This window comes from Charadrius vociferus, unplaced genomic scaffold (assembly GCF_000708025.1).
Source record: "Charadrius vociferus isolate BGI_N301 unplaced genomic scaffold, ASM70802v2 scaffold72, whole genome shotgun sequence".
NCBI lineage: Eukaryota > Metazoa > Chordata > Aves > Charadriiformes > Charadriidae > Charadrius > Charadrius vociferus.
Window position 1 is genome coordinate 2,280,779 of NW_009647830.1, and position 21,649 is coordinate 2,302,427.

General features: G+C 39.8%; 1 protein-coding gene across 1 annotated transcript in view; it reads left to right on the top strand.

The window, feature by feature from the left end:
* Positions 1-21,649, top strand: part of FGD6 (FYVE, RhoGEF and PH domain containing 6) — a 71,159-nt gene that overhangs the window by 42,487 nt on the left and 7,023 nt on the right. Inside the window, 10 exon segments of the mRNA XM_009882648.1 lie at positions 841-928; positions 6,526-6,576; positions 9,722-9,780; positions 9,922-9,993; positions 10,483-10,551; positions 12,255-12,338; positions 13,499-13,578; positions 18,724-18,826; positions 19,368-19,514; positions 20,374-20,476. Coding sequence (XP_009880950.1) covers positions 841-928; positions 6,526-6,576; positions 9,722-9,780; positions 9,922-9,993; positions 10,483-10,551; positions 12,255-12,338; positions 13,499-13,578; positions 18,724-18,826; positions 19,368-19,514; positions 20,374-20,476 — 856 coding nt within the window.

Genomic DNA, 21,649 nt, shown 5'->3' on the forward strand with positions numbered 1-21,649 from the left:
GTTTCATTTCAGTTGGAAACATAAAGTGAATTTTCTCATCTGCATATTTCTAGAAGTTTCAAACCCAGCTCATGCAGCAGCAATCAGATGAAAGCTGATTCATGTCCCTGAGAGCATTGCCAGATTTTTACATAACTCCCTTAAAAGAAATCAGAGAAGAGGTGCAAGCTCCCTAAGCACATGATCCACACAAACTCTGAATTTACTTTCTATTACATGGGCTTCCCCTTGGGTGATCCTTGCTCTGGTTGCTTGCGAGTGGGCAGAAAGACTACCTAGGGCGGGCAAAGTAAGCAAAGTGGGTAGTCAGCAAAGACAAGAAGAAGATAAGAGGCCTTTTGAAGGACTTGGTGTTTCAGATGCACATTATTTTGAATGCAGACTCAGTACAACTAACATTTTTGAAGCATGGATCTTTTCATTCTTCATTAATTAAAACTACTTCAGTGAATGCTGCTGTCTTCTCTGCCTTTCTGCCTGATGGACACTGAGAGGGATTACAGAGGATTGAGTTGCCCTTGCTACTGGTGTTTCCTTTATTTCTGGGAAGCTTCACCTCTCCTCCTCATAAGCAAAAGCACACGTTTTGAATCTACAGAGAGTATGGCTGCTTACCAATGCCTTTTAACTCACGATTAGTTTTGCATTCGATCTTCCACGCAGGGGAATACTTGCTCTGTGGTGCAGCATTTAACACTATGGTAGTCGCACCTTTTAAAGATAAAGCTTATCCGATGTAACTGGTAGTTGTTTGTAGGTATGATTTTATTTTATTTTTTGTTTTTTGCTGGAACCCTTGACTACCACAGAATCGTTACTTATTTTGGGTGTTTCTTTCAGATGAGCCCCCGCTGTGCTAGTCTGGCCCTCAAGCACTATCTGCTCAAGCCAGTTCAGAGGATTCCCCAGTACAGGCTGCTGTTGACAGGTACAGTCGAGCTCTTTTGCAGGCTTAAGAAACCAGTCTTCACGCATCCCAGGAAACTGGTGTTTGGGCAGTTGTATCCATCTGTGAAGCGTCTTCATCCGGCTTCAGATATGTGAAGCTTTTTTTAAAAATGTGGCATGGGTTTAGAGGCTTTCTTTGTTAATATTGATTGCAATAAGATACACAAGCGAGATGCTGATATTCCGAACACTGTGGTGTGTTCTCTGATGGTACATTCACCAGTACGGGGAAAACATGAAACCTGTGGTGGGTTTTGTTTGTTTCTGTGGTAATAGAAGCCCGCAATTTCCTTAGAAGGTTGGAATGCTCCTGTTGTGCTGTGGGTTTGGGGGTTTTTTGGTGTGTTTTTTTGTTGGGTTTTTTTTTATAACAAAGGAAAAAGGTAGTATGGAAAATTGGAGCTAGGAGAAGGAAGTGAAAGATGTCTCTGCAACTGTAAACTTCTGCAACTAGCTTCTCCATTTCTCCCCCACCCCCCAGGTGTTTTGTCTGTAAAATCCATTTTCTTTTAAAGGCAAAACACATGTTTTTAGTGTAGGGTACCGGTAAGTGCATAAGACTTGTTCCAGGGGTACTGTAGGCTGTAGAGCCAGCTTGGGGTGAGGAAACCTGGCCTCTATACCCTGCTCTGGCACTGGCACGTTTGGGTGACCTTAAGCGAGTCATCCCCATGATGCTGTGCTTCCTTTTCTGTAAAAGGAGAGCAATGATAGAGGCCGCCTTTGTGAAGTATTTTGAGCTGTGTTTGTTGTAAGAGGGGGATGGCTCCTGTAAGGGTTTGGAAATACTTAAGGCATTGTTTTTGAAAGCCATTGCTTCTTGATGAGCAATTTAAAAATAGCTTCTGTTTATGTAGTAACTGCAAAATAAAATGCTCTGTGACCTTTTTTTTTGGCTCTGTAGCAGCTTGTTGGCATTTCCCCAGCAAGTACTTAGACTAGTGATGCTGTGGGAGATACAGGCTTAAGTGTTATACAGCAGTTACCAAGTTAGTAACATTGACTGTTTTCATTTTAATCATCTCATTAAAGTCACAGGTGTTGAAACAAGGGTGAAAAGCCCTTATTAAATGGAGTACTTTGTAGGGGAAAATCTTAGTGACTCTTAATTCAAGCAATCAAACCATAAAATGGCATTTGGGTAGTTGCCTTATTTTAAAAGAATACTGACTTAGGGCAAGGTATAGACTTGTTATACACTCCAAAATCAGCAGAGCTTTGGATAAGTTCAAAGGTTTTAATTAAAGACATTAAACAGAGGATCATGATGAAGTAAATGCCATTGACAACATACGTAGGAAAGTGAGAGATGTCAGGGATGAATAGCACTGAAACAAAACTCAGATGTTAAAGGGGAATTCCCCGTGACTATTAAATGTCATTGTGGCTGGGACAGGCTGTTTTAGACCTGAAAAAATTCGTTCTGTGGTGATGGGGGTTGCTATGGCTGTCCCTAGTCTGCAGACCTTACTGTGACTGCCCAGCTGTAAATACACCTGCAAATGCGAATGCTGTTGACAGGGGTAGGTTTGCAATGCTGGCTGATGATTTCGAGAAGTAATTTTCTCTTGTTCTATGGGAGCAATAAAAGAGGTCAGACTGAGAATTTAATTATGCTGGGGCTGGGGAGGGGTGTTATTTGGGATGGGTTTCATTTTCAGTCCGTCAGATCTATCATGCTTTTCTGTTTTCCTTGAGATTCTCACTCTTCTGTATCTCTGTGGATGACTTGTCCACTCTGTCACCTTCCAGCAGCTCCGCGCAATATTGAGCGATATCTCTATAGAAACTTGTGCTGCAAAACCTTTGGGGGACACACCAAATATTTGGATCTGTGGTTGCAGTGGGTGAGATGGAGCGATGCAGCAGTGGCCCAGGACGGGGGAGATCTGTGGGCGAGGGAGGAGGGGGCAGCGGCTAAGAGCAAGGGAGCGAACATAATCCGGGAAATGAAGCTGCCAGGCCCGAGCCAGCAGGGATTTCTTCCTATTTAGATGTTCTGTGTCAGTGGGACAGCTTTGTACTGGTAACCTGCTGCTCCACGGTCACATCACAAGATTGTGGCTGTGCTTTGAAGTGGAGTTACTTTCCCGCTAACAAAAGCGGGAGCAGGTGGACTCGTAAATCAGCCAAGGAGAGGCGCAGCTCAGCTGTGTTTCCGTTTAATTATACGGCTTCTCCAGTCCAGCAAGAGAACTTACACTTCTCCACATGCTGGCCTTGAGCTTATACAGCAAATATTAGATGGGGTTTTGGGGCGGTTTAATTAGAGGCCTCGTCATTTCTAATAGAGAGAAGCGAAGGAGAGGTAGTTCTCTCCTCCCAAAAACCTCTGATTTGAGTAGATGGCTTGAGACTGTAAAGTATGAACAAGCTCTTCATTGTCAAAGGATAAGCCTCAACATAAGGTTTGCAGAGGGAGAGTCTTTTTATTATTCTTAACTTGGTTATAGTGAGGGGAGGCTGAGGCAGATGAAAAATAAGCCTTCAAGCATGCTGCTCTTTTGCAGGTCAGAAGTAGAGTTGACAGGCTTGAGGCCAATTACTGGTTGGGGGACAATTGCTTTGAGTTTAGCTTAATTAAATTAGACAACCTGAGACAAAAAGCAGTTAATGAAACAAGAGAATTTTTAGCAGGGGAAGAAGCGATAGTCGCTGCCCCCCAGCAAGAAGAAAGAGAGAGTTGCAGGCTGCTGTCAGGTAGAAGCAGGGCATAAAGAGCTTTTCTTTGTCACAGAAACAGTACTTGCCTGCTTTTCTGTTGATTTTTGTTGGTTTTGGGGGTAACCAGTGGAGTAATGAATTTCAGTCTGCCTTTCGGAAGGTATGTTTAAGGTCTTCCTAGTCTGAACAACTAAAGTACATTTCAAAACAGAAAAAGTTTGGCAAAGACAGCAGATACCATTCCACCTTAATATTTGAGTTCTGTATTTGTTTTATCTAGGAATATTTTTGCTAAATTTTTACTGTAACGTTATTCATGTCTGTGAAATCCTCTTGTCTGCATAATTAAAGCCAGTACCCCCAGAAAGTTGTTGCAAGCACAGAATTTCCAGTGTGTATTCAGAGAAGAGACTAAAAATATCTGTCCTGATGCTTCTCTGAAGCTGAGTTATAGCTACGAACTGAGATCCACTTACCAGATCTACATAGAGACTATTAAGATGAAAATTATGTAGGTATTAATCACTTTCAGGATTTTACAGTTGCAAGTTTTACTGGCTGCTTCAGTCTTGTCGTGGAAAAGCTGCCTTCCTTTTTAAATACAGACTTTTCAATGAACGCAGTTGTGTTTAAATTCTCTATTTTTCCTTCTTCTATCCACTGATGATATGTTTAAAATGCTAGAATATACCCATCAAAAAATGTTTTTGAGTGATGCAAAATGTTGTTGTTTTGGGGAACATGTCATAAAGCATGAATATACCAAGAAACAATTTTTTTTTTTTCCCATGTTGGGTCTCTGGATTTACGTTTCCAGTGCAATTACTTTGGCTATTAAATTGGATGTCTCCATGTACTAGGGACAGTTTCTTAGAGTGCCAGCAGTACTTTTGCAGATGAGTAAATTATACCCCCCTCACCTCTTGTTCCCAGCCCGTAGAGGTGAGTGTGTGGTTGGCAGCTTTAAGAGGCTCATATTTCTGTAAGGACTCGTTCTTTATACTGGGAGGTTCTCACTGGAGTCCGTTGTGGTGGCAATGATGAAGATCAAGCTGCAGTTGTAAACCTGTAGCTTGTTTGCTTTGTGGTGGAGTCCCACGACTGCTCTGCCTGGGCAGTATGGCACAGCTCCTACTTGAGAGAGCACCCGTCGGCGGAGAGGGCAGATGGTGTTGTATGTGTGACAGGTTCCTCCAGGTTAAAGCAAGTTTAAAACAATGTGAACTCTTCTCAGGTCCTTTCAAAATACCTCCTGTTGACTCCCCCCTCCCCAGCTTCTTACCAGCATAACCCAAGGTGAAGCAAGATGAACCTTGTTTTTAATGGAATATGTGCCCACCTAAATATTACACTGGAATGTCTGGTAGCTGCTATAGCACAAGATCTTGAGGGATGTGAAGGATGCAATATTTATAGACAGTAGATGGAAAGGTTTTGGTGCCGTGTCAGACTTGTCTTAAAAGATCACATATTGACCAATGCCTGATAACGACCAGACAAAAATTTGAGGAGCGCAAAAAGCTGTGGGTGTTCCTGTGGCCCAGCCAGACCTTCCAGTGCTCCCTCCCTGCTTCCCTGTAGGAGACCCCTGCCAGTTCCTCTTCCTTCACCCCAACCTGCTCTTCATGCTTCTCTCTGGGACCTTCCCTTAGGTCTTTGCCAAAAAATAAAATTTCAGTGCCAAATACTTCTCTTCCTGTAGTTCTATTTTTCTCAAAGCTTTCATTAATTGTGACAAGATTTCTCACTCTTTGTAGCCTTTCTGCTGCAGAAATATGTTTCATAATTCCCTTTTATTTTTGCATAAGGAAAAGATTACAATACACTGAGTGGTCTCTGAGGGGCATGTATGAAGCAAGACATCTTATGAAGGCAGGAACAATTGGCTCCTGATTCTTCTTGAGTAAAAGGATGAATTTGGGTAGGGCAAGCATATGGGAGTTGAATTATTTCACTCCTACATGAAAGTTGTACAACTGCAAAGCTAAAATTGAACACTTGCTAGATCACATATAATTACTTTTCAGTAGATCTGCCAGGATCTTAATACCTCATTTAAAAGGTAGTTATAAGTATTTGTTGATATTATCAATCTAGCATCTATATTTCTTTGAAAGTTGGTGATTTGGTTTCTTTCACTTTTAAGCAGTTCAAAACTGTGGGTTGTGGAGAATAGATGGTTGACTTTTTACTGAGGATATGTATTAATCTTTGACAGGATATTGTACCTTTTGGTGAACTAGACACTAGACCAGGGAATGGAAACTCGGGGCCGGGGGGGGTGTGTGTGTTCTTGTATAGTCATACATTTGGAGTTAATTTTAGCTAAATAAAATAGATTTTAGAACTACCAAGACTTTAATGGATTGAGGGTGCCATCTCGTGGTTGAGGAACTAAATTTATAATTGAAAACCAGAAGTGCCTATTTGAATATTAAGGGGGTATAATACTTTTATTGTTGAAAGATATTAATCATAATCAGATCTTCTGTAGTGGACCACTTTTTTTCTTAGCTCCTATACACAAGTTAGGTGATCAGGCAAATATCTATAACCTTCAATTTTTTTTTGCATCAGCTTAAATTTAAATGATTGCAAGTATGCAGTTATTTTTTCGCTTGCTTATTTTGTTCTGGACTAATACATGGTACATATCATTTGTCTTTGGAGAAGGCCACTGCTTCAATAACGTGCTCTTCTTTGAGCAAGGTATCATGATATACTTTCATTGTGGAAATGCTGCTTTTCCTTATGTTATTACTTTCACAGATTTGAAAGATTAAGTAGTAGATCTTTGTGGCATAGATCTGACTGAAAAGCAGATTTCCAGGAAAAAAGTGATTTTTACTACTTTCTAGTGCTGTTTATTTCTTTAACAAAGCTATCTCTATGTTATTTCTTTTCTTTATACAGATTATTTAAAGAATCTTTTAGAAGAATCTGCAGACTATAGGGATACTCAAGGTAAATGTCTCTTTAGATTAAAGAAATAATCTTACATACATATGATAACGTTTCTAAGTTTTAAATACATGCAAAATGCTAAGTCAGTAATAGAAATGTTTTCTATTTAGTTCTAAGTTTCTCAGCAGAGATACTGAAAGATTGCAAACTTGTATTTCAAAAACGTTTGGAGGTTACAGTGGTGTCGGCTCACACTTGATCTGAAACCAAGAGATAAGAATGAAGTTCCACAGGCAGCTAAGGAGATATTTCGGGCACTGCTATTGAAAGAGACAGTCCTTGCATCTCTAGACCTTTCATGATAGGCAGTCTGGTCTACCAGCTGCTCTCCCCCAGCTATGAGCATTTCTGGCTTCCTCCTCTCTCTTTGTGCCAGGACAAGTGTTGGTGTGGTGGGAGTGAACAAGATCAAGGAGCTGCTCTGGGTTATATTTAACCTCCAGTTAAAGTTCTCCAGTTTGGCTTGTCACATGTTGCACAAACACAAATGACTTCCACAACTCTGCCTGCATGTGGGGCAAAGGAGATAAGAGGAAATGAGAAGTAATGGTTGGTAATGGAAGAGGGCAGGACTACATCTTTCGCGGTAGTTTGGGATTAAGCTGGTTAAACTCAAGCATAGCAATGCAATGCACATTCAGACTGTTTCCTTCTTCCACGAGTGGGCCTCAGCAGTACTAAAAATGCTCCCAGTTCATGTTTCCTTTTGGATGAGCCCCTGTCACTTATTTCAGTCTCTTTAGTGACATTTGTGCAAGCTCATTATCTTTAGGAGGGTTGTGCAGATGAAGTTGATTGGTCTGCAATAAATGAGTGCCTTCAATGTACTGAGACAAGTTTGCTTTCTTATAGCTTTGTCTGCTGATACAGTACCGTAAAATTTGAATAAATATCTTTCTTAGGACGTTTAGACATATTTGTTTGACTGTATTGAAAATATAAGCCAAAAATATTTTAAGTGATGACTCTTTAAGAGATAGAAATGTTTGTCTTGTGCTCTTATGGCTGTGCTTGCAGTGCACATTAAATAATTGACCGCTTGAAAAGTAACTTAAATATATTTTTACTTTACATTTTCTTGATTTCTCCAGCTTCTGTGTTTTTTGTAGTTGTACTTCCTACTGTATTTTTCTCTCCCTTCATACATCAAAGATAAAAGCAGGAGCTTAGTTGTAACAGTAACAGTGTTAATTTTATGCATTTGACATGTTTGATAATCTATCTTTGAAACCAGGTAAGAAAAGAAAATCTGATCTTTACTTGCCACAATCTTTCTTGTGATATTTAAGCTTAACTTAGTTCTGACTTTGCTTAGTTGTTTAATTTCGTTGCCGAGGCCAGTGTGTGTGTGGGGAGACTAGGTTTGGTTATGGTTGTGTTCTTGATTAAAAACAAAAAAAAAAACCAAACAAAAAAACCCCCCACCAAACCCAAAAAACCAAAACCAACAAAAAACAACCTGAACAATACAAATCTTCCTGATGACCTTCATTTGAATACATTACTCCAGCTAAGCGGTATAAGAAGTGGAATGCTCTTCCCTGGTAAAACCCTTTTGGTTTATGAACTTTGACCCTATAGATTATTTTACATTGTTGTTTAGATTTGTTTAGTCTTGGCTGTATAAGTAGCCTTGAGATCCTGGAACATTCCTTTCAATAACTAGCACATTTTGTCTAACATTCTTCAATCTTTCTTGAAGTCTATGAGTAAAATATTTAGTTTTTAATAGATATAATAGTTGGTAGATGAAGGAAAGTATAACAAAAAATTCAGGTACTCATTCCTGGCTTTGTGAATTGAGCTAAATTTCCCTTCATTTTCTTTGAAGCAGGTGGGATCTGAGGAGTGTTTTGGTTGGAGCAGCTCCAACATTTCCTAGTAGGAGACCACCAGCTATTTTTCAGCAGGCTCAGTTGACATCTGTATCTAAACTTAAATTTTGATCAAATGCTTGATACGTGCTATGCCTTTTAACTGTTTGACTCCTGTGCTTCCATTGCCTTGGTTCATGAAAATCTTGAACAAAAAATTCTCCTTAGGTTGACTTAGGAGGAGCTTTTTGTTCACACCTCAGTTTAGTTTCTTATATGGCTTCATGACCTTCTGAATCTTTCAGTTCAGAAAGCTCTACCTTTTAACATGCTTTCTTTCTGAATATCAGCTCAACTATAAGGGAAGTATATACATTCTACAGTACTAATACTCATGATTATCTGGAAAAAAAAAACCAACCCAAGGCTTTGGTTTTGCCTGGTTTGGTAGGCTTCTCTGTGGACTTTTAAGCAAATGTAGTTCCTTTATTTGAAGTGCCTGACTGCTCCTCAATTGCCCAGAAGGTGCTAAATGCTTTAGAGACTACATTTTATCAGAGCAGTTGTTCTAGCTTTCATTTACATTAATCACTTTTTTTTTTCCTACTTAAGTAAATTGCAGGTTTTTGGATAAGATCCTTGTATGGGTTCTGTCTCATACACTCACTGTTCAATAATTTACATAATCCTTTTATGTAACCCCTTTTTGCAGTTACATCGTAGTACATATTACAGTCGAGTTGCTAGTTATTAAATACCAGTATTTAATAAAATACCTCATCTTTGGTAACTCTTCTCTTTCAGAGATTTTTTTTTTCTGGTATTAAAAGTTTGAAATTTAGAAATTTGAACTTTGAACTTTATATTGTTATCTTCTTATGCAGCGAAACTAAAGGCAGAAGAAAGAAATTGCAAAGATTTGGATAATTTTTCTAGGTAGTCTTCCGTGACTGGCACTGGAGGCAGTTGTGTAAAATAGAAAAACTTAATCTCTATATAGCCTCAGTCAAAATATTGTTAACTTTTCTGGTGTAAGTAGAGACATTGAAATCAAAGTAATTCTTTGTGTGAGAAACTACAATTTAATTTTGCTTGCGGACTGTTTTGATGAGCTGCAAGAAATGATTGACACTGTGACTTGCTAGGGCACACCTATTAAATCATGATCCAAAGCCTCTGAGATCTATGGGAAGTGCTCCTGAATGCAGTGACTGTACAATCAGGTCCATGAATCTTGGCATGATGTGGAAGGGCAATAATGTACTCATGCTTTACATAATACCAATGCTAACTAGCCTGTATAACCAAAGCGTAATTTCTTCATCCTTCAGATGCTCTAGCTGTTGTCATAGAAGTTGCAAACCATGCCAATGACATCATGAAGCAGGGAGTAAGTATTTTGACTTATGAATTTGGTTGAGTAAAGCTTTTTCTCTTGTTTGTTTGGCTTTTTGTTGTTGTTGTTGTTGTTGTTTTTTAAAGTTTGGGCAATTTAGGGCAATTACTTACCTTTTGCTTTTTCTCCCTGTAGGATAACTTTCAGAAACTCATGCAGATTCAGTACAGTTTAAATGGACACCATGAGATTGTACAGCCGGGAAGGGTAGGTCCTCCAGATGGCATTCAGCAGATTGCAGTAAAAGTGCAAGCACAGATGATACGCAAGCGACTGATGCTGGCATATACTGAGAAGAAAAACGGTCCATTGCTTAATTATTTGGTTCTAACAGTCCAATGAATACTGCCTCTCCATATACGTGTGGGGTTTTTTAGACACTTATCTGATGATAACTTAGAATTTTTAGAATATGATTCTATGCCAGATCTTGCAGGCAGATTTTTTTCCCCTCAAGCTTAACCTTGTATTTGTCATGGTTTCAAGTGCAGCATGGAAAATTGCAACGTACCCATTCACACTCACTTTTCGAGAAAACTAAGGATGAACAGTCTTTCTCAGAAAGGGAACCATGAATGCCCAAACTTCTGCAGCACTTCAAGTGTAGCAGTAATAATAATGATGAAAAAATCAGCTCATTTGTATGGCTTGTGCCCTGAAAAGCTAGGTTTTGAATTGCTTGCTTTAATTTGCTAGGTCTTTCTGAAAGAGGGAACACTGATGAAGCTGTCCCGGAAGGTCATGCAGCCACGAATGTTTTTTCTGGTAAGACCTGTGTAATCTGCTGTGTGCCGAACACTTGTGTAATTTTTAAGTGGTTGAAACATTCCACCGCAAGCATAAATGTAACTAATAACTTCAGGTAGTGGAAAAAATGACCAGTTGTTGCTGTTCTACTTGCTCAGTTCTAATTTAGAGAGATCATCTGTTGCATATGCACTAATTTTAATAGAAAACTGTTTTGCACTAAAATGTTCTGTTTTTGAACAATGCTCATTTAAAATTTGAGTGCTTTTATGAGAAGACGTTATCTGTGGTAGTGAAAAAAATTAAAACTGTTAACTTCATCCCACTTAGCTGTACCAGATCTTGAAAGCTAGAACTCTACTGCTGCTCCCTCCCTCCCTCCCTCCCTGCCTCCTCCTCTCCTTGCCCTACACAAGCCCTCCCGCATCCTGCGCAGAGCACTGGGCTGGAAAATAAGTGCTGGGTTCTCTTCCTGTCTCTGCTACTGTTTTGTTTTGAAACTTCTGTGCATCCCTGAAGTTTCTGTTTCCACTTGAATGTTTTGTTTATGTTTTCTATTTAGGCAGTAAAGCAACTGTTGCCCTGTGTAATTTGTGGCATTATTCATCTACAGTCCTGGCTGAAATCTGTCTTTTAGTTACTGTAGTATGAATAAATATTTCCCTGTGTATGTATTCTAAGCTTGCAAGTCCCTGTTGTATGCTCTGGAGTTGACTTTGTAGCACATAAAGCACTGAGATAACAGCACATTATATCAGGTAAGGTAATAATGTGAGAAAAATGGTGCTATCTCAAGCTGGACTTCCCAAATCAGATGTTACTAATTTTAGTGTCTCTAACTCAGATTTCCTTCGTTTTGCTTTTTGGGGGGCAGTTGTTTTGCTTTTTTTTTTTCTTCTTTTTTTTCTTCGTTTTGCTTTTTTGGGGACAGTTGTTTTGCTTTTTTTTTCTTCTTTTTTTAGATATAAAAGGTGTAGGTTAGCGTTTATAACTTTAGACACTTAAGCAGTGATTTTTTCCATTGATCATGTTGTGAAGATATAGTAAGGCTCATGAACCGTTTGGTTATTTTGCAAAGAACCACATAGCAAAAACTTATGAGACTTCAGTTTTCTGGTCTATGTTTATGTGCAGTAAATGAAATTTGGATCCATGTGTTGAACAACACAGAAAACAAAAAAAAAAATCTTAATAGCTGTTCAGTAAGTGCACTGAATGATGCCAAGTCTGGTAGAACAGGAAATAAACAGTAGATGCACGTGTAAACTGGTTAAATTCACATGTACACATTGACACGTTTGTCCTTATAATCATAAATTGCTAATCTTAATTCTGCTGTCTCCGAGTTTCTGGAATATTTTGCTTTGTTTGAATGGTTAATTCTAATATCCTTTTAAAGTGGTTTGTTATACAATATAGCTGTGCACATGAGAAATGTTTTTGTCCTTTTGACAGCCTGTTCTTTGACATCCGTGCACTGTTTACTCATGTGCTAAATGTATATTTACACAAGGAGGATATAAATAGACACCTATTGTTATCTAAATTCATACATGAAAATGTTTCTTTGGTCCTAAGTGGAATATTAGGAAGTAGAAGATGCCTTTCTGGACAGTTGATCTCAGTGCTGTATGAGTTCTGTACTTCCACTAAAATGCATCTGAAATTATCTGTCTCTAAACAGTCATTATTCATTGAAAAGCATTGCTTCTATATTACAGTTCAATGATGCCTTGTTGTACACTACTCCAGTTCAGTCAGGGATGTATAAACTCAACAACATGCTGTCGTTGGCTGGAATGAAGGTGAGTCACTTGTTAAAATGAGTCTTTCTCCAAATCTATTTAGATGCAGGCTTTCAAATTTTCAGAGTGCAACTATGTTTATCATTGGAAATAGATATTAAAGATGCTTGTGTTACAGAGGTATCCTACAGGCTTAACGTTTCTTGCATAACATCATGTCAGATTGCTTCCTATGTTTCCCTAAAAGACTCTGTTGCCACAGGATCATCTCACCTGCATTTCATCCAGTATTGGCCTACCCTGAAATAGTCTGCCTACTTATTTTTTTCTATTGTATTTTGTTTAGCCTGCCTCACTTCTGCCTTGTAGCTGCTTTTTGTTGCCTACGCCCAGAGATTAGGCATCTCTGCCTGATAAGGTTCTTGTGGATCAAATCTCCATGGTTTATAGAGATCTGCTAACTGTGAGGGAAGATACGGCTTTTGTTTCTGACCCTTTGTGAAAAGCATCAAAGTTAAGCCCTGAGCCCCTCTGGGTAGTGATAAGGGACGTGCATGCCATATATTGATGTGGTCTCTGACATGACAGTTAGTGGGAACAACAAACCGTTGCCTCAGGAATCGAGTAACTTGTCTCTGGTCCTGTCAGAGGAAAGCAGCGAGTCCAGCTGCAGTGCAGATCTGGTGCCTAGGTCCAAGCTTTCACAGGCAGAGCTGCAAAATCTCTTCTGCCAGCAGACGTCTTGTGGTGGCTCAAAACCACTCTTAACTTTTCAGCCTCCTTATGTTTGAAACTTGGTAGCTCAGAAGGATCAGCAGGGTGATCCTGCCCTTGGGGGTACGGGGCAAATGCCCACTCGGGTACACCAGTGGGCTATGTCTTGTCCTGCAGCAACAACCGTGCCTTTTTTTTCCCAATTGCAACCAGTGCTTGGAGAGCAATGGGCCTGGGCATGTTGAAGCACAGCAGGAGGTGTCTGACAGCTCTTCAGCTTCATTCCCCTGTATGTCTCCAGTGTTTGTGAAATAAAAATGGTGGGCTGCGTGTAATCTTGGTGTAGCTGGGCCCTCTGAACTGGTGTATGATCTCCACTTTTGAGATTTTTCTTTCCAATGTACCCCTTCTGCAATAAAAATGTAAGATTTTTCAGTAAGTAAAACTAAAGCCACTGTAAGACTACCATTTCAGTTTCAATGTAAAATTTTCTCTCTTGACTGAAGGTTAAAAAGCCAACCCAGGAAGCATATCAGAATGAACTGAACATTGAAAGTGTGGAGAGATCCTTCATTCTTTCAGCAAGGTAAGTCTTACAATTGAATAATGATTTTAAAACCATGTGATTTCAAACCGGCCACTTAAGGTTTTCATAGATTATTTTGCACTTATGTAACAAAAAGTTACCCTTGGCTAGAGTAATTACAGAAGAGAGGGAATGACAGATGGGTGTCTGGAAATAAGGTAGGCTTTATTCTAATTTACTTTTGTTCACATTCAAAATCTGATTTTGAAAATTTAAGTTTATTTTTAAATGGGCCAGCAGAAAGGAAACCTGGTCACATGTAATAAGTTTCACAGATAACCATATGAATTTGTAGTCTCTAATACAGTTCACCTGGACTAGTAAGTAAGACTGCACATTGTGAAGTGTCAGATAGAAGCACAAAGGCTATAGTAAATGTGGCTGGTATTTGAGCAATTTGGGCTTAAGGCTGCAGCTGGGAGGGATTCTGCTGTCATCAAGACAGTAAACTTAATCAGAGTGAATAAAACTCTTGCGTTGTTCCTCCTTTTCAGTTTAGCTACATCTTCAGCAACTTCAAGTAAATTGAAATTTTATCCTCTCGCTGCCTTTCCTTGAGAGGAACAAGAATTAAAATTGTTTCATTTCAGTTAATTTTAGGCTTTGCTGTACTGGTATGTTCTGTCAGTGCATTAATAGGATATGAAGCATGGCAATAAATTTTGGTATTATTATTGGTAACTGATATAAATTGGAAGAAGTCATCCTGATCTTCTAGCTAAAATAACAGTGTAATTGAAACAAGAAAATGGATCTCACTGAACCTGAAATTATGGAAATGGCAACAGTTACTGGAACGGTGCTTGTCTTTACCAGAAAACCAAATTCTCCATGTAGCAGTAAAAGGATATGTGGCCACTAAACCAGAGCAGTTCTGGTCTGCCTTCACCAAGATGCCTTTAGCGAAGACCTGGTTTTGTGGATAGTTGTTTTTACTGTGTTTGAGTTGGGAGTTTTACGTGTTCTGACATTTGTGACAGTGCTGATACCAATGAAGAAAGACAGGTTTTCTCTTTTGTTTAGCAAAGCTGAGCAAGGGCAGACTGCTTCTTTTTATGTGACCTTGTAAATACCAACATGAGGATGTCTGCACAATGATAGCAGTATCTCTAGCTGAGGAGTAAACCAAGGTTAACCTTGTCAAAGGAGCCAGAGGAAGCAGCTCAATTGTCTGAGCAGTAGTTATTTCTAATAACAGACTTGAAAGGAGTATTTTTGTATTTTTTTCAACAAATTTAAATGTTTCTTATGGTTCTCTTGCACACTGGGGGGGGAAAAAAAAAAAAAGGTGCAGTTCACAGTTTAGGGCATGATTCTGCTCCAGTATAATATGAGCAGGTCTGTGCTGCTGAGGTGCATTGGTGACTGGCTGTGACAGAGACGTTTACGGGATTGCAATAGGCAGTGTGGATTTATTGCTGCTTGACTTGCAAAAGCATTTCACTTTTAATTCTGTCATTTTAAAAAATTGTAAGAAATCAATGGAACTTGTGAAAGATTATAATCCTTAAACACACTATATTTTCCACAAATGTATTTTCCAAAATGGATTTTCCACAAAGGTGGATAGACTTGTCTTTTTGAGGAACTGATTAAGTGGTAGATTAAAAGCAACTCCTGTGAAATACATGCTGGTCCATAGGGGAAAAACCCTATATATAAAACATTCTCATCAAATTGGGCAGAGTTTGTGACATGCTTTTGTCTTGACCTTGAAATTACTGGAATTACCCTCACATTATCAACTAAAGCTGCTCTGTTTTGCTCTCTCTTTTTTAGTGTTGTTGACTGTGCATCTTTGGAGAGTGTTTGGCTCTGTTATTTTTATACTTGCTGGAAGCTATGTGTGTGCGTGAGCCCAAAGTTACACAACAGTGACAGAGAGAGGTTGCATTTGCTTGGGATAGAGGATGTGCTAAGGGCCCCAGGTGTGAATGTGGATTTTCAGATTGTTGTCTGTCTGTAAGTGACTCCTGGGTCTGTTGTGGTGTAGGAGGGAAACAAGTGAAAAAACTACCAGCAGTAGGTGCTTGCATATATTTTTTTCCAATGAATTGTATTGTTCCTAATGATAAATATCCTGAATGTGAAGAGAATCAGTATCTCGTCAATACAGATTGTATCTTCCCTTTGATTATACCTTATTCTAACAGCTTCCTGGCTCCTATGCGGTAAAAACCTCAATTACAAAGCTGTTTAAATTAATCTTACAGACACTGGAGACAGATTTCACTTCTGTGCTTTTTCAAGTAATAAGCATTATGTGGAGTGCACACCGAAGAAGAGATTCTGAAACAATCCTGGGGGCAGAGCTGAGGAGGGGAGCAATTAAGCTGGTGAAAAATTGCTAGTATTAAAAAAGTTAATAACAGAAGTATAGATTAATGCCTAGACAAGAGTCTTTGTCACTTCAGGTTTAGTTCTACGGACTGCATTAGTATTCCGCATTATCTAGCCTTGATTGAGGTTTCAGTTTCCCTGGGATATCTGTAGGAATGTGTATTGTTTTACATGGTACAATGCAGCATTGTACCAGAAATCTCTTCATCAGAGAAACAAGTTAGCGCATCTGCACGATACAGCACTGCGCTGAAATAAAGCTTTGGCCCTGAAAACAATAGTTGTGCCAGCCTGACGTGGTCTGAGGCCAGCTGGCACTATCCCCCTCAATAAGGCTAGCGAAGGGCTACTCCAGGCGGACATAGCTGCATCGCCGCCCCTCAGGTAAGGATACCTCATGCAAGACTAGCTCGGCTGGGAGAGGTGCCCTAAGGCCTCTGATCCTGCAAACGGGAGGAGTAGACTTCTGTGAGCCCTTCTGGGACCACCAAGCTGCTTACTCCATTGGGCAGCTGTGATGTGCGCCCCTAGCACACACATTTGCCAGTAATAACACTTGCTGGGGCTCTCCGCAATCCATTTAAAGTTTTCTACTGTTTTGTTAAATCGTAAATAAATAATAATTTATTAAAAAAAAACCAAACAACAAAAGAAAAACACAAAGCCACAACACAACTGCAATTTTAGTGAACAAAATCACTTTTGGAAGGATGCGGCAAATACTGGACCTGCAGCGAGGGATGTGGTAGAGCTGTGCAGCTGTAGGGGAGGACTGGCAGTGACAGCGGAAGAAACACTGCCTATTTTGCTGCAGCAAACCATTACATCAATTCAATGGTCAATGGCACTGCCTTTGCTCCTTAGGGTTGTTTACAATCCTTCAGAACTTAAGGCTAGCAGTAGGAAGCCTACCAAGTGCAAGCTCCCTAGTGAAATATTAGGGCATAAGCTGTGTAGCTCATTGTGCAAGCAGCCCGATAAGTAGCAATCCCCACATGATGAGGCATGCTTAATCTCCAAAAACTGTGCCAACTTTTAAAATTTAATTATATAATATAGTTTTAGGAACCTAATTAAATGTAACCAGATTTTGAAAAAGACAAAGGAGTTGATTAGTTACATAGCTAATGCAGAACAGTTGTTCTTAACAGATGAGGAAGCAAAGGTAAATAAACTGAACAAAATGTTCCACTCAGAGTGTCAGATATTGGGACAGACAATAATACATTGCTTTGCCCTTGCTTCTATCTTATTTCCTCTCCTTTTGTTCTGATTTTGTTGCACACAGCAACAAAATCTTTTTTTCCCTGGTGCCTCACAGGCTTCCCCTATGTTTACCTTACCAGATTTGTCCTCTCTGATTCTGTATAGTATTCGATTTTATCCAGTTCAAAACCCCGGCTCAAAGTATTTTCCTCAAAGGTCCAAAGATGATCAAAGCCTCCAAATTCACCTACAAAAGTAATTCAAGAGTAATTGGTGTTCCACACCTGATTTGTGTAAATGATTGCTTTCCTCTTCCCTAACTTTCCTTTTTATCTATTCATCATGTTCAATTCCTTGGTTTAAAAAAAAAAAAAAAAATTATTTGATACTATTTAAGAAGTGTGGCATAAAAAAAGCATTGTTAGTAGATACTGGTTTAAATTTCAGAAGCCCTTTTTAAGCTGGCATGGCATCTTAAGCGGTGTAGCTGTTCCTCTGCTGTAAAACTGCTTCTCCCCTCCTCAGAACACCCTCCATGGCGGTGCACAAGTCGCTGTTCAGCTGCATGATGAACCCAGTCAGTAAATTGATCCAGAGGGAAGGGCAAGTCGATGGCTTGCTTTTATACAGATTTGTTTCCCAGTCCAGCTCACTGCACTTATCGCCCACTGCGTTGCCGTCTGTGTCGTGGCGCAAGGGAGAAAATAAGAGGTGGTGGCTGAGAGGGAGCCTAGCAGGCTGCCCTTTGTGGCAGCAGCGGCGTGGATTTATTTTGTATGAAAGTAGCGGTGGGCCCATGGCCTCAGGAGGTGCTTTGGCACTGCACGTGATCCAGTATAGTGCCCGCTGCGCCAGGCACTCCTTGTTCTCCTTGCTCCCCATGCCACCCCACTTCAGCCTAGTGCTTTCCTTGCGCTCGGTTAGTCACCCACCAGCTGTGGGATAAAGAGATACAGTAAGCTCACCTGTTTATCTCTTTGGGTTAGCTGATCCAATGGAAAAATTTGCAAAAAAAAAGAGTATTTCAAGGCAGCATGACCTGGTAGGAGCCAACCAACAGCCGGGAGCACAAGGCTGGGGAAGAGAGAGTGTGTTTCTTTTCTGACAGAAGCTCAGGGTTTCACAGGGTTGGTTCACCCTGAGACAGAAGGAAGCAGGAGAAAAAAGGCTTGCTGAAACTTCAGAGTCCTTCAAGAGAGAGAGAGGGCCCGTGCCTTTGCTCTGGGAGCACCATTTACACCAGTGTTACATGAGCTATTCCAGGGTCTGGGGAGAAGGGGGAAGAAATTACATGCGAGCCTTCAAACAATCACAGGGTATTCTGGAAGGAGGAGAGGGAGGGAAGGAGGGAGGGAATCCACATTATAATAACAGGCACAGAAATCTTTTTTAGTATTATTCCACACAAATAACTTGACACCATCCAGGCAGTTAAAAAAAAATAATGGCAGTTTCAGTAGGGACTAGAGACAGTCTATAAAACTAAAATTGCAAAAGAGTTAAGGCAACATGTAATAAAGCAAATGGAATTCTAGTGAATGCTTGCTTCTTAGTTTTAAATGTTAAAAATAATAAATTGAATTTTTTTTACTCCAACAGTTCTGCTACAGAAAGAGATGAGTGGTTAGAAGCTATCTCCAAGTCAATTGAAGAATATACAAAAAAGAGAATCACATTTAATCCTAGCAAAAGTCTTGAAGAGGTATATCACACCGTTATTGTTGGCTTGTTCCCTTTTTGAATATAAAGTTTCTTTGCAGGTGTGTGCAGGTGAATATAAAGTCTCTTTGCAGGAGAAACAAGAGGCATTCCATGATGAATAATAAAACAGGATGGTAAATAAGTGAACAGATGATAGAACAGAATGGTATTTCATAATGTTATCCAATTCATAAATTTAAAATTATTTTCTTCCAAAAACCCCAAACCAGCTTTCTCAATTCTCTCGGTAATCTTGCAAACAGAAAGATGAAATGAAAAGATTTTAAAATATAGCAGCTCTTGATATAAATAGGCTGGTAAAGCTTGGTAGTCATACACCCTTTTTGAACTAATTAAATGCAGCTTTGTCTTCAGGCTTGCATTAGAATGGTCACTGGTGAAATAGTAGATAACATTTAAGACCATGGCAATTTATCAGAGAAGGCTTTCCAACATGATTAGAGTTAACCTATAATCACTGATAAGTATTACTCTTATTTCTCACCACTGAATGCAATGGTATTCTGCCTATGTTCTCTCAGGCAGGTCCAGAGAAACAGGAAGAAGACAGTCCGCTGGGATCAAAGGCTCCGATCTGGATCCCTGATACTAGAGCCACTATGTGTATGATCTGTACGAGTGAATTCACGTTGACGTGGAGAAGGCATCACTGCAGGGCATGTGGAAAGGTTGGACAATTTTGTGATTACCTTTTCCCGTTAGTCATTCAGGTTCCTTATGTGACAAATACAGATGGAGCCTCATTGCACCCCAACAACTCTTCGAAGGAAACACTGTACTATAACACAATTATATGGATTAAAACCAACATGTTGGGTTGGTTTGGGGTTTTTTTTTGGTTTGTTTTTTTTTTTTTAGACTAAGGTGTGATGACAGACTGGTGTTCAACCTTTTGACCCATTACATGTTTCTTCTTTTGCATTTTGGAGTACTATTTATGGTTGTCTTCTGCTTCTGCAGTTACATAGTACGAAGAACGTTAGCTGAAATGAGAAAAATATCTTCCTTACTAATTTTCGTAAGATAAATAATGATTTTGTTTTTAAGTTAGTACCAAACTTATTTTATACCTAACACTTAGGAAAAATATATCTAATAAACCTTTCTTCTTCTTGTTTTAATCAAGTGAGAATACAGAATTCAGTGCAGTTGAGACATCTGCGTTGTGGAGAAATTGTCAAGAGAGCAATGACTATTTTTAGTTATTTCTTTAAAAGCTTATGATTTAAACAGTTCAGTAACACAGTAGGCTTATTCTACTTTTCATGAATTGTTAACATTGGCTTACTGACTTGTGTAATTCAGTGATTTTTTTTCTATTTAAATTTTCACCATTTAGAGGAGGAAAGAGCAGTATGTTGAACACAAGTACATAAGGAAAAACCAAGACCTTTAACCATTTTTAATGTAAAATAGTGCCTATTTCAGGTTCTGTTACGGGCTTAACAGTACTGAAGTGAATGTCTTTGAGCATTTGGTGATTTACAGGTGCCCATCATGTACAGTAATGCTTTTATCTGTTTCCAGATTGTCTGTCAAGCTTGTTCATCAAATAAACATGGTTTAGACTATATGAAAAACCAGCCAGCGAGAGTATGTGATCATTGCTTCAGGGAGCTACAAAAACAAGGTAAAGAAAATCTGCACAAACTGTCCTATTTTTCTGGCCTTTATTAACATGGTATGTCTGTGCCTCATCTTTACTGCTGGGTTCAAGTGCCTAATTCTGCTAATGCCTGAAAAGCGATAGGCATCTGAGGTTGTAAGACCCCAAACAAGCCTCTGTGGAGGAAGCTAGGAAATGAATTTGCAATACATTGGCTCTTCTTTCCAGAAACCTGCATGCATTTGCCCTGCGATAATGACGTGTAGCTTATACTGCTTTCTTTTTGAGATAACTAGTGTTACATTGCTTTTCATTAATCACAGGCTACAAGTGTACATTAGACTCCTTGCAGCTTATCGTGACCTCCCAGTGGGTTCATGTGTGCTTTTACTCTCTGCAGCTTGTATGCCTTTAAACTTCATTATTGCCAGCTAAGCTGCTGAGATAGCTGAAGTTCTGGGGCTCTATAAATACATATGCCTTCATCTTACTGAAACTGAGTCTCTTCAGCCTCGAGCCTCAGCTCATCTGGAATTCAAGAAGTTGGCTGCACCTCATTTCTGAAGGCGAACTGCTAACCGTTGCCCACTGCACACTGGCAACATTGATTTCAAAGTAAAACACCACAGATAGAGCTATTTTCGTTGAAACGCTTTCAGAGAATGTGGTACTACTGATGCCTGCTGGCAAGCAAGGGTTTGATAGCCTGGTGGTAATAACATTTGCTTAGAGAGGAGGCCCAGGGTCAGTTTTCTTCTTATCCTGAGGGAACTCAAATCCGTTTCTTTGAAGGAGGTGCATATCTTTATGCAGAAAAAAATTGTAAAAGCGATGAAGGCACCTCCCAGTGAGATGGGAGTCCAGTCCCATCTCACAAGACTCACTCTGAATTTGGACTAGAGTCCAGAGACTCTAGTGTAAAATACAGAAACGAGCCCTAAGCAGGGACTGAATCAGTTTGCTACGCTTCCCTTTGGCAGAGGCTCCAGTTTGATATAGGCTCTCTGGGCTATCAGGAGATCTGTGGTGCCTCAGTGAAATAATCAAGCTATGGCTTCCAGCATGCTGGGGGTGACATTTGTCATGGGGAAGTGGAAAGCAGCATCGACAACCCTTGAAGTGGTGATGGGAGCCTGCAGTTGATGGGGAAGGCGGATTGTCTGGCCCCGCTGCAGGTCCCTGTGAAGGGCACTAGAG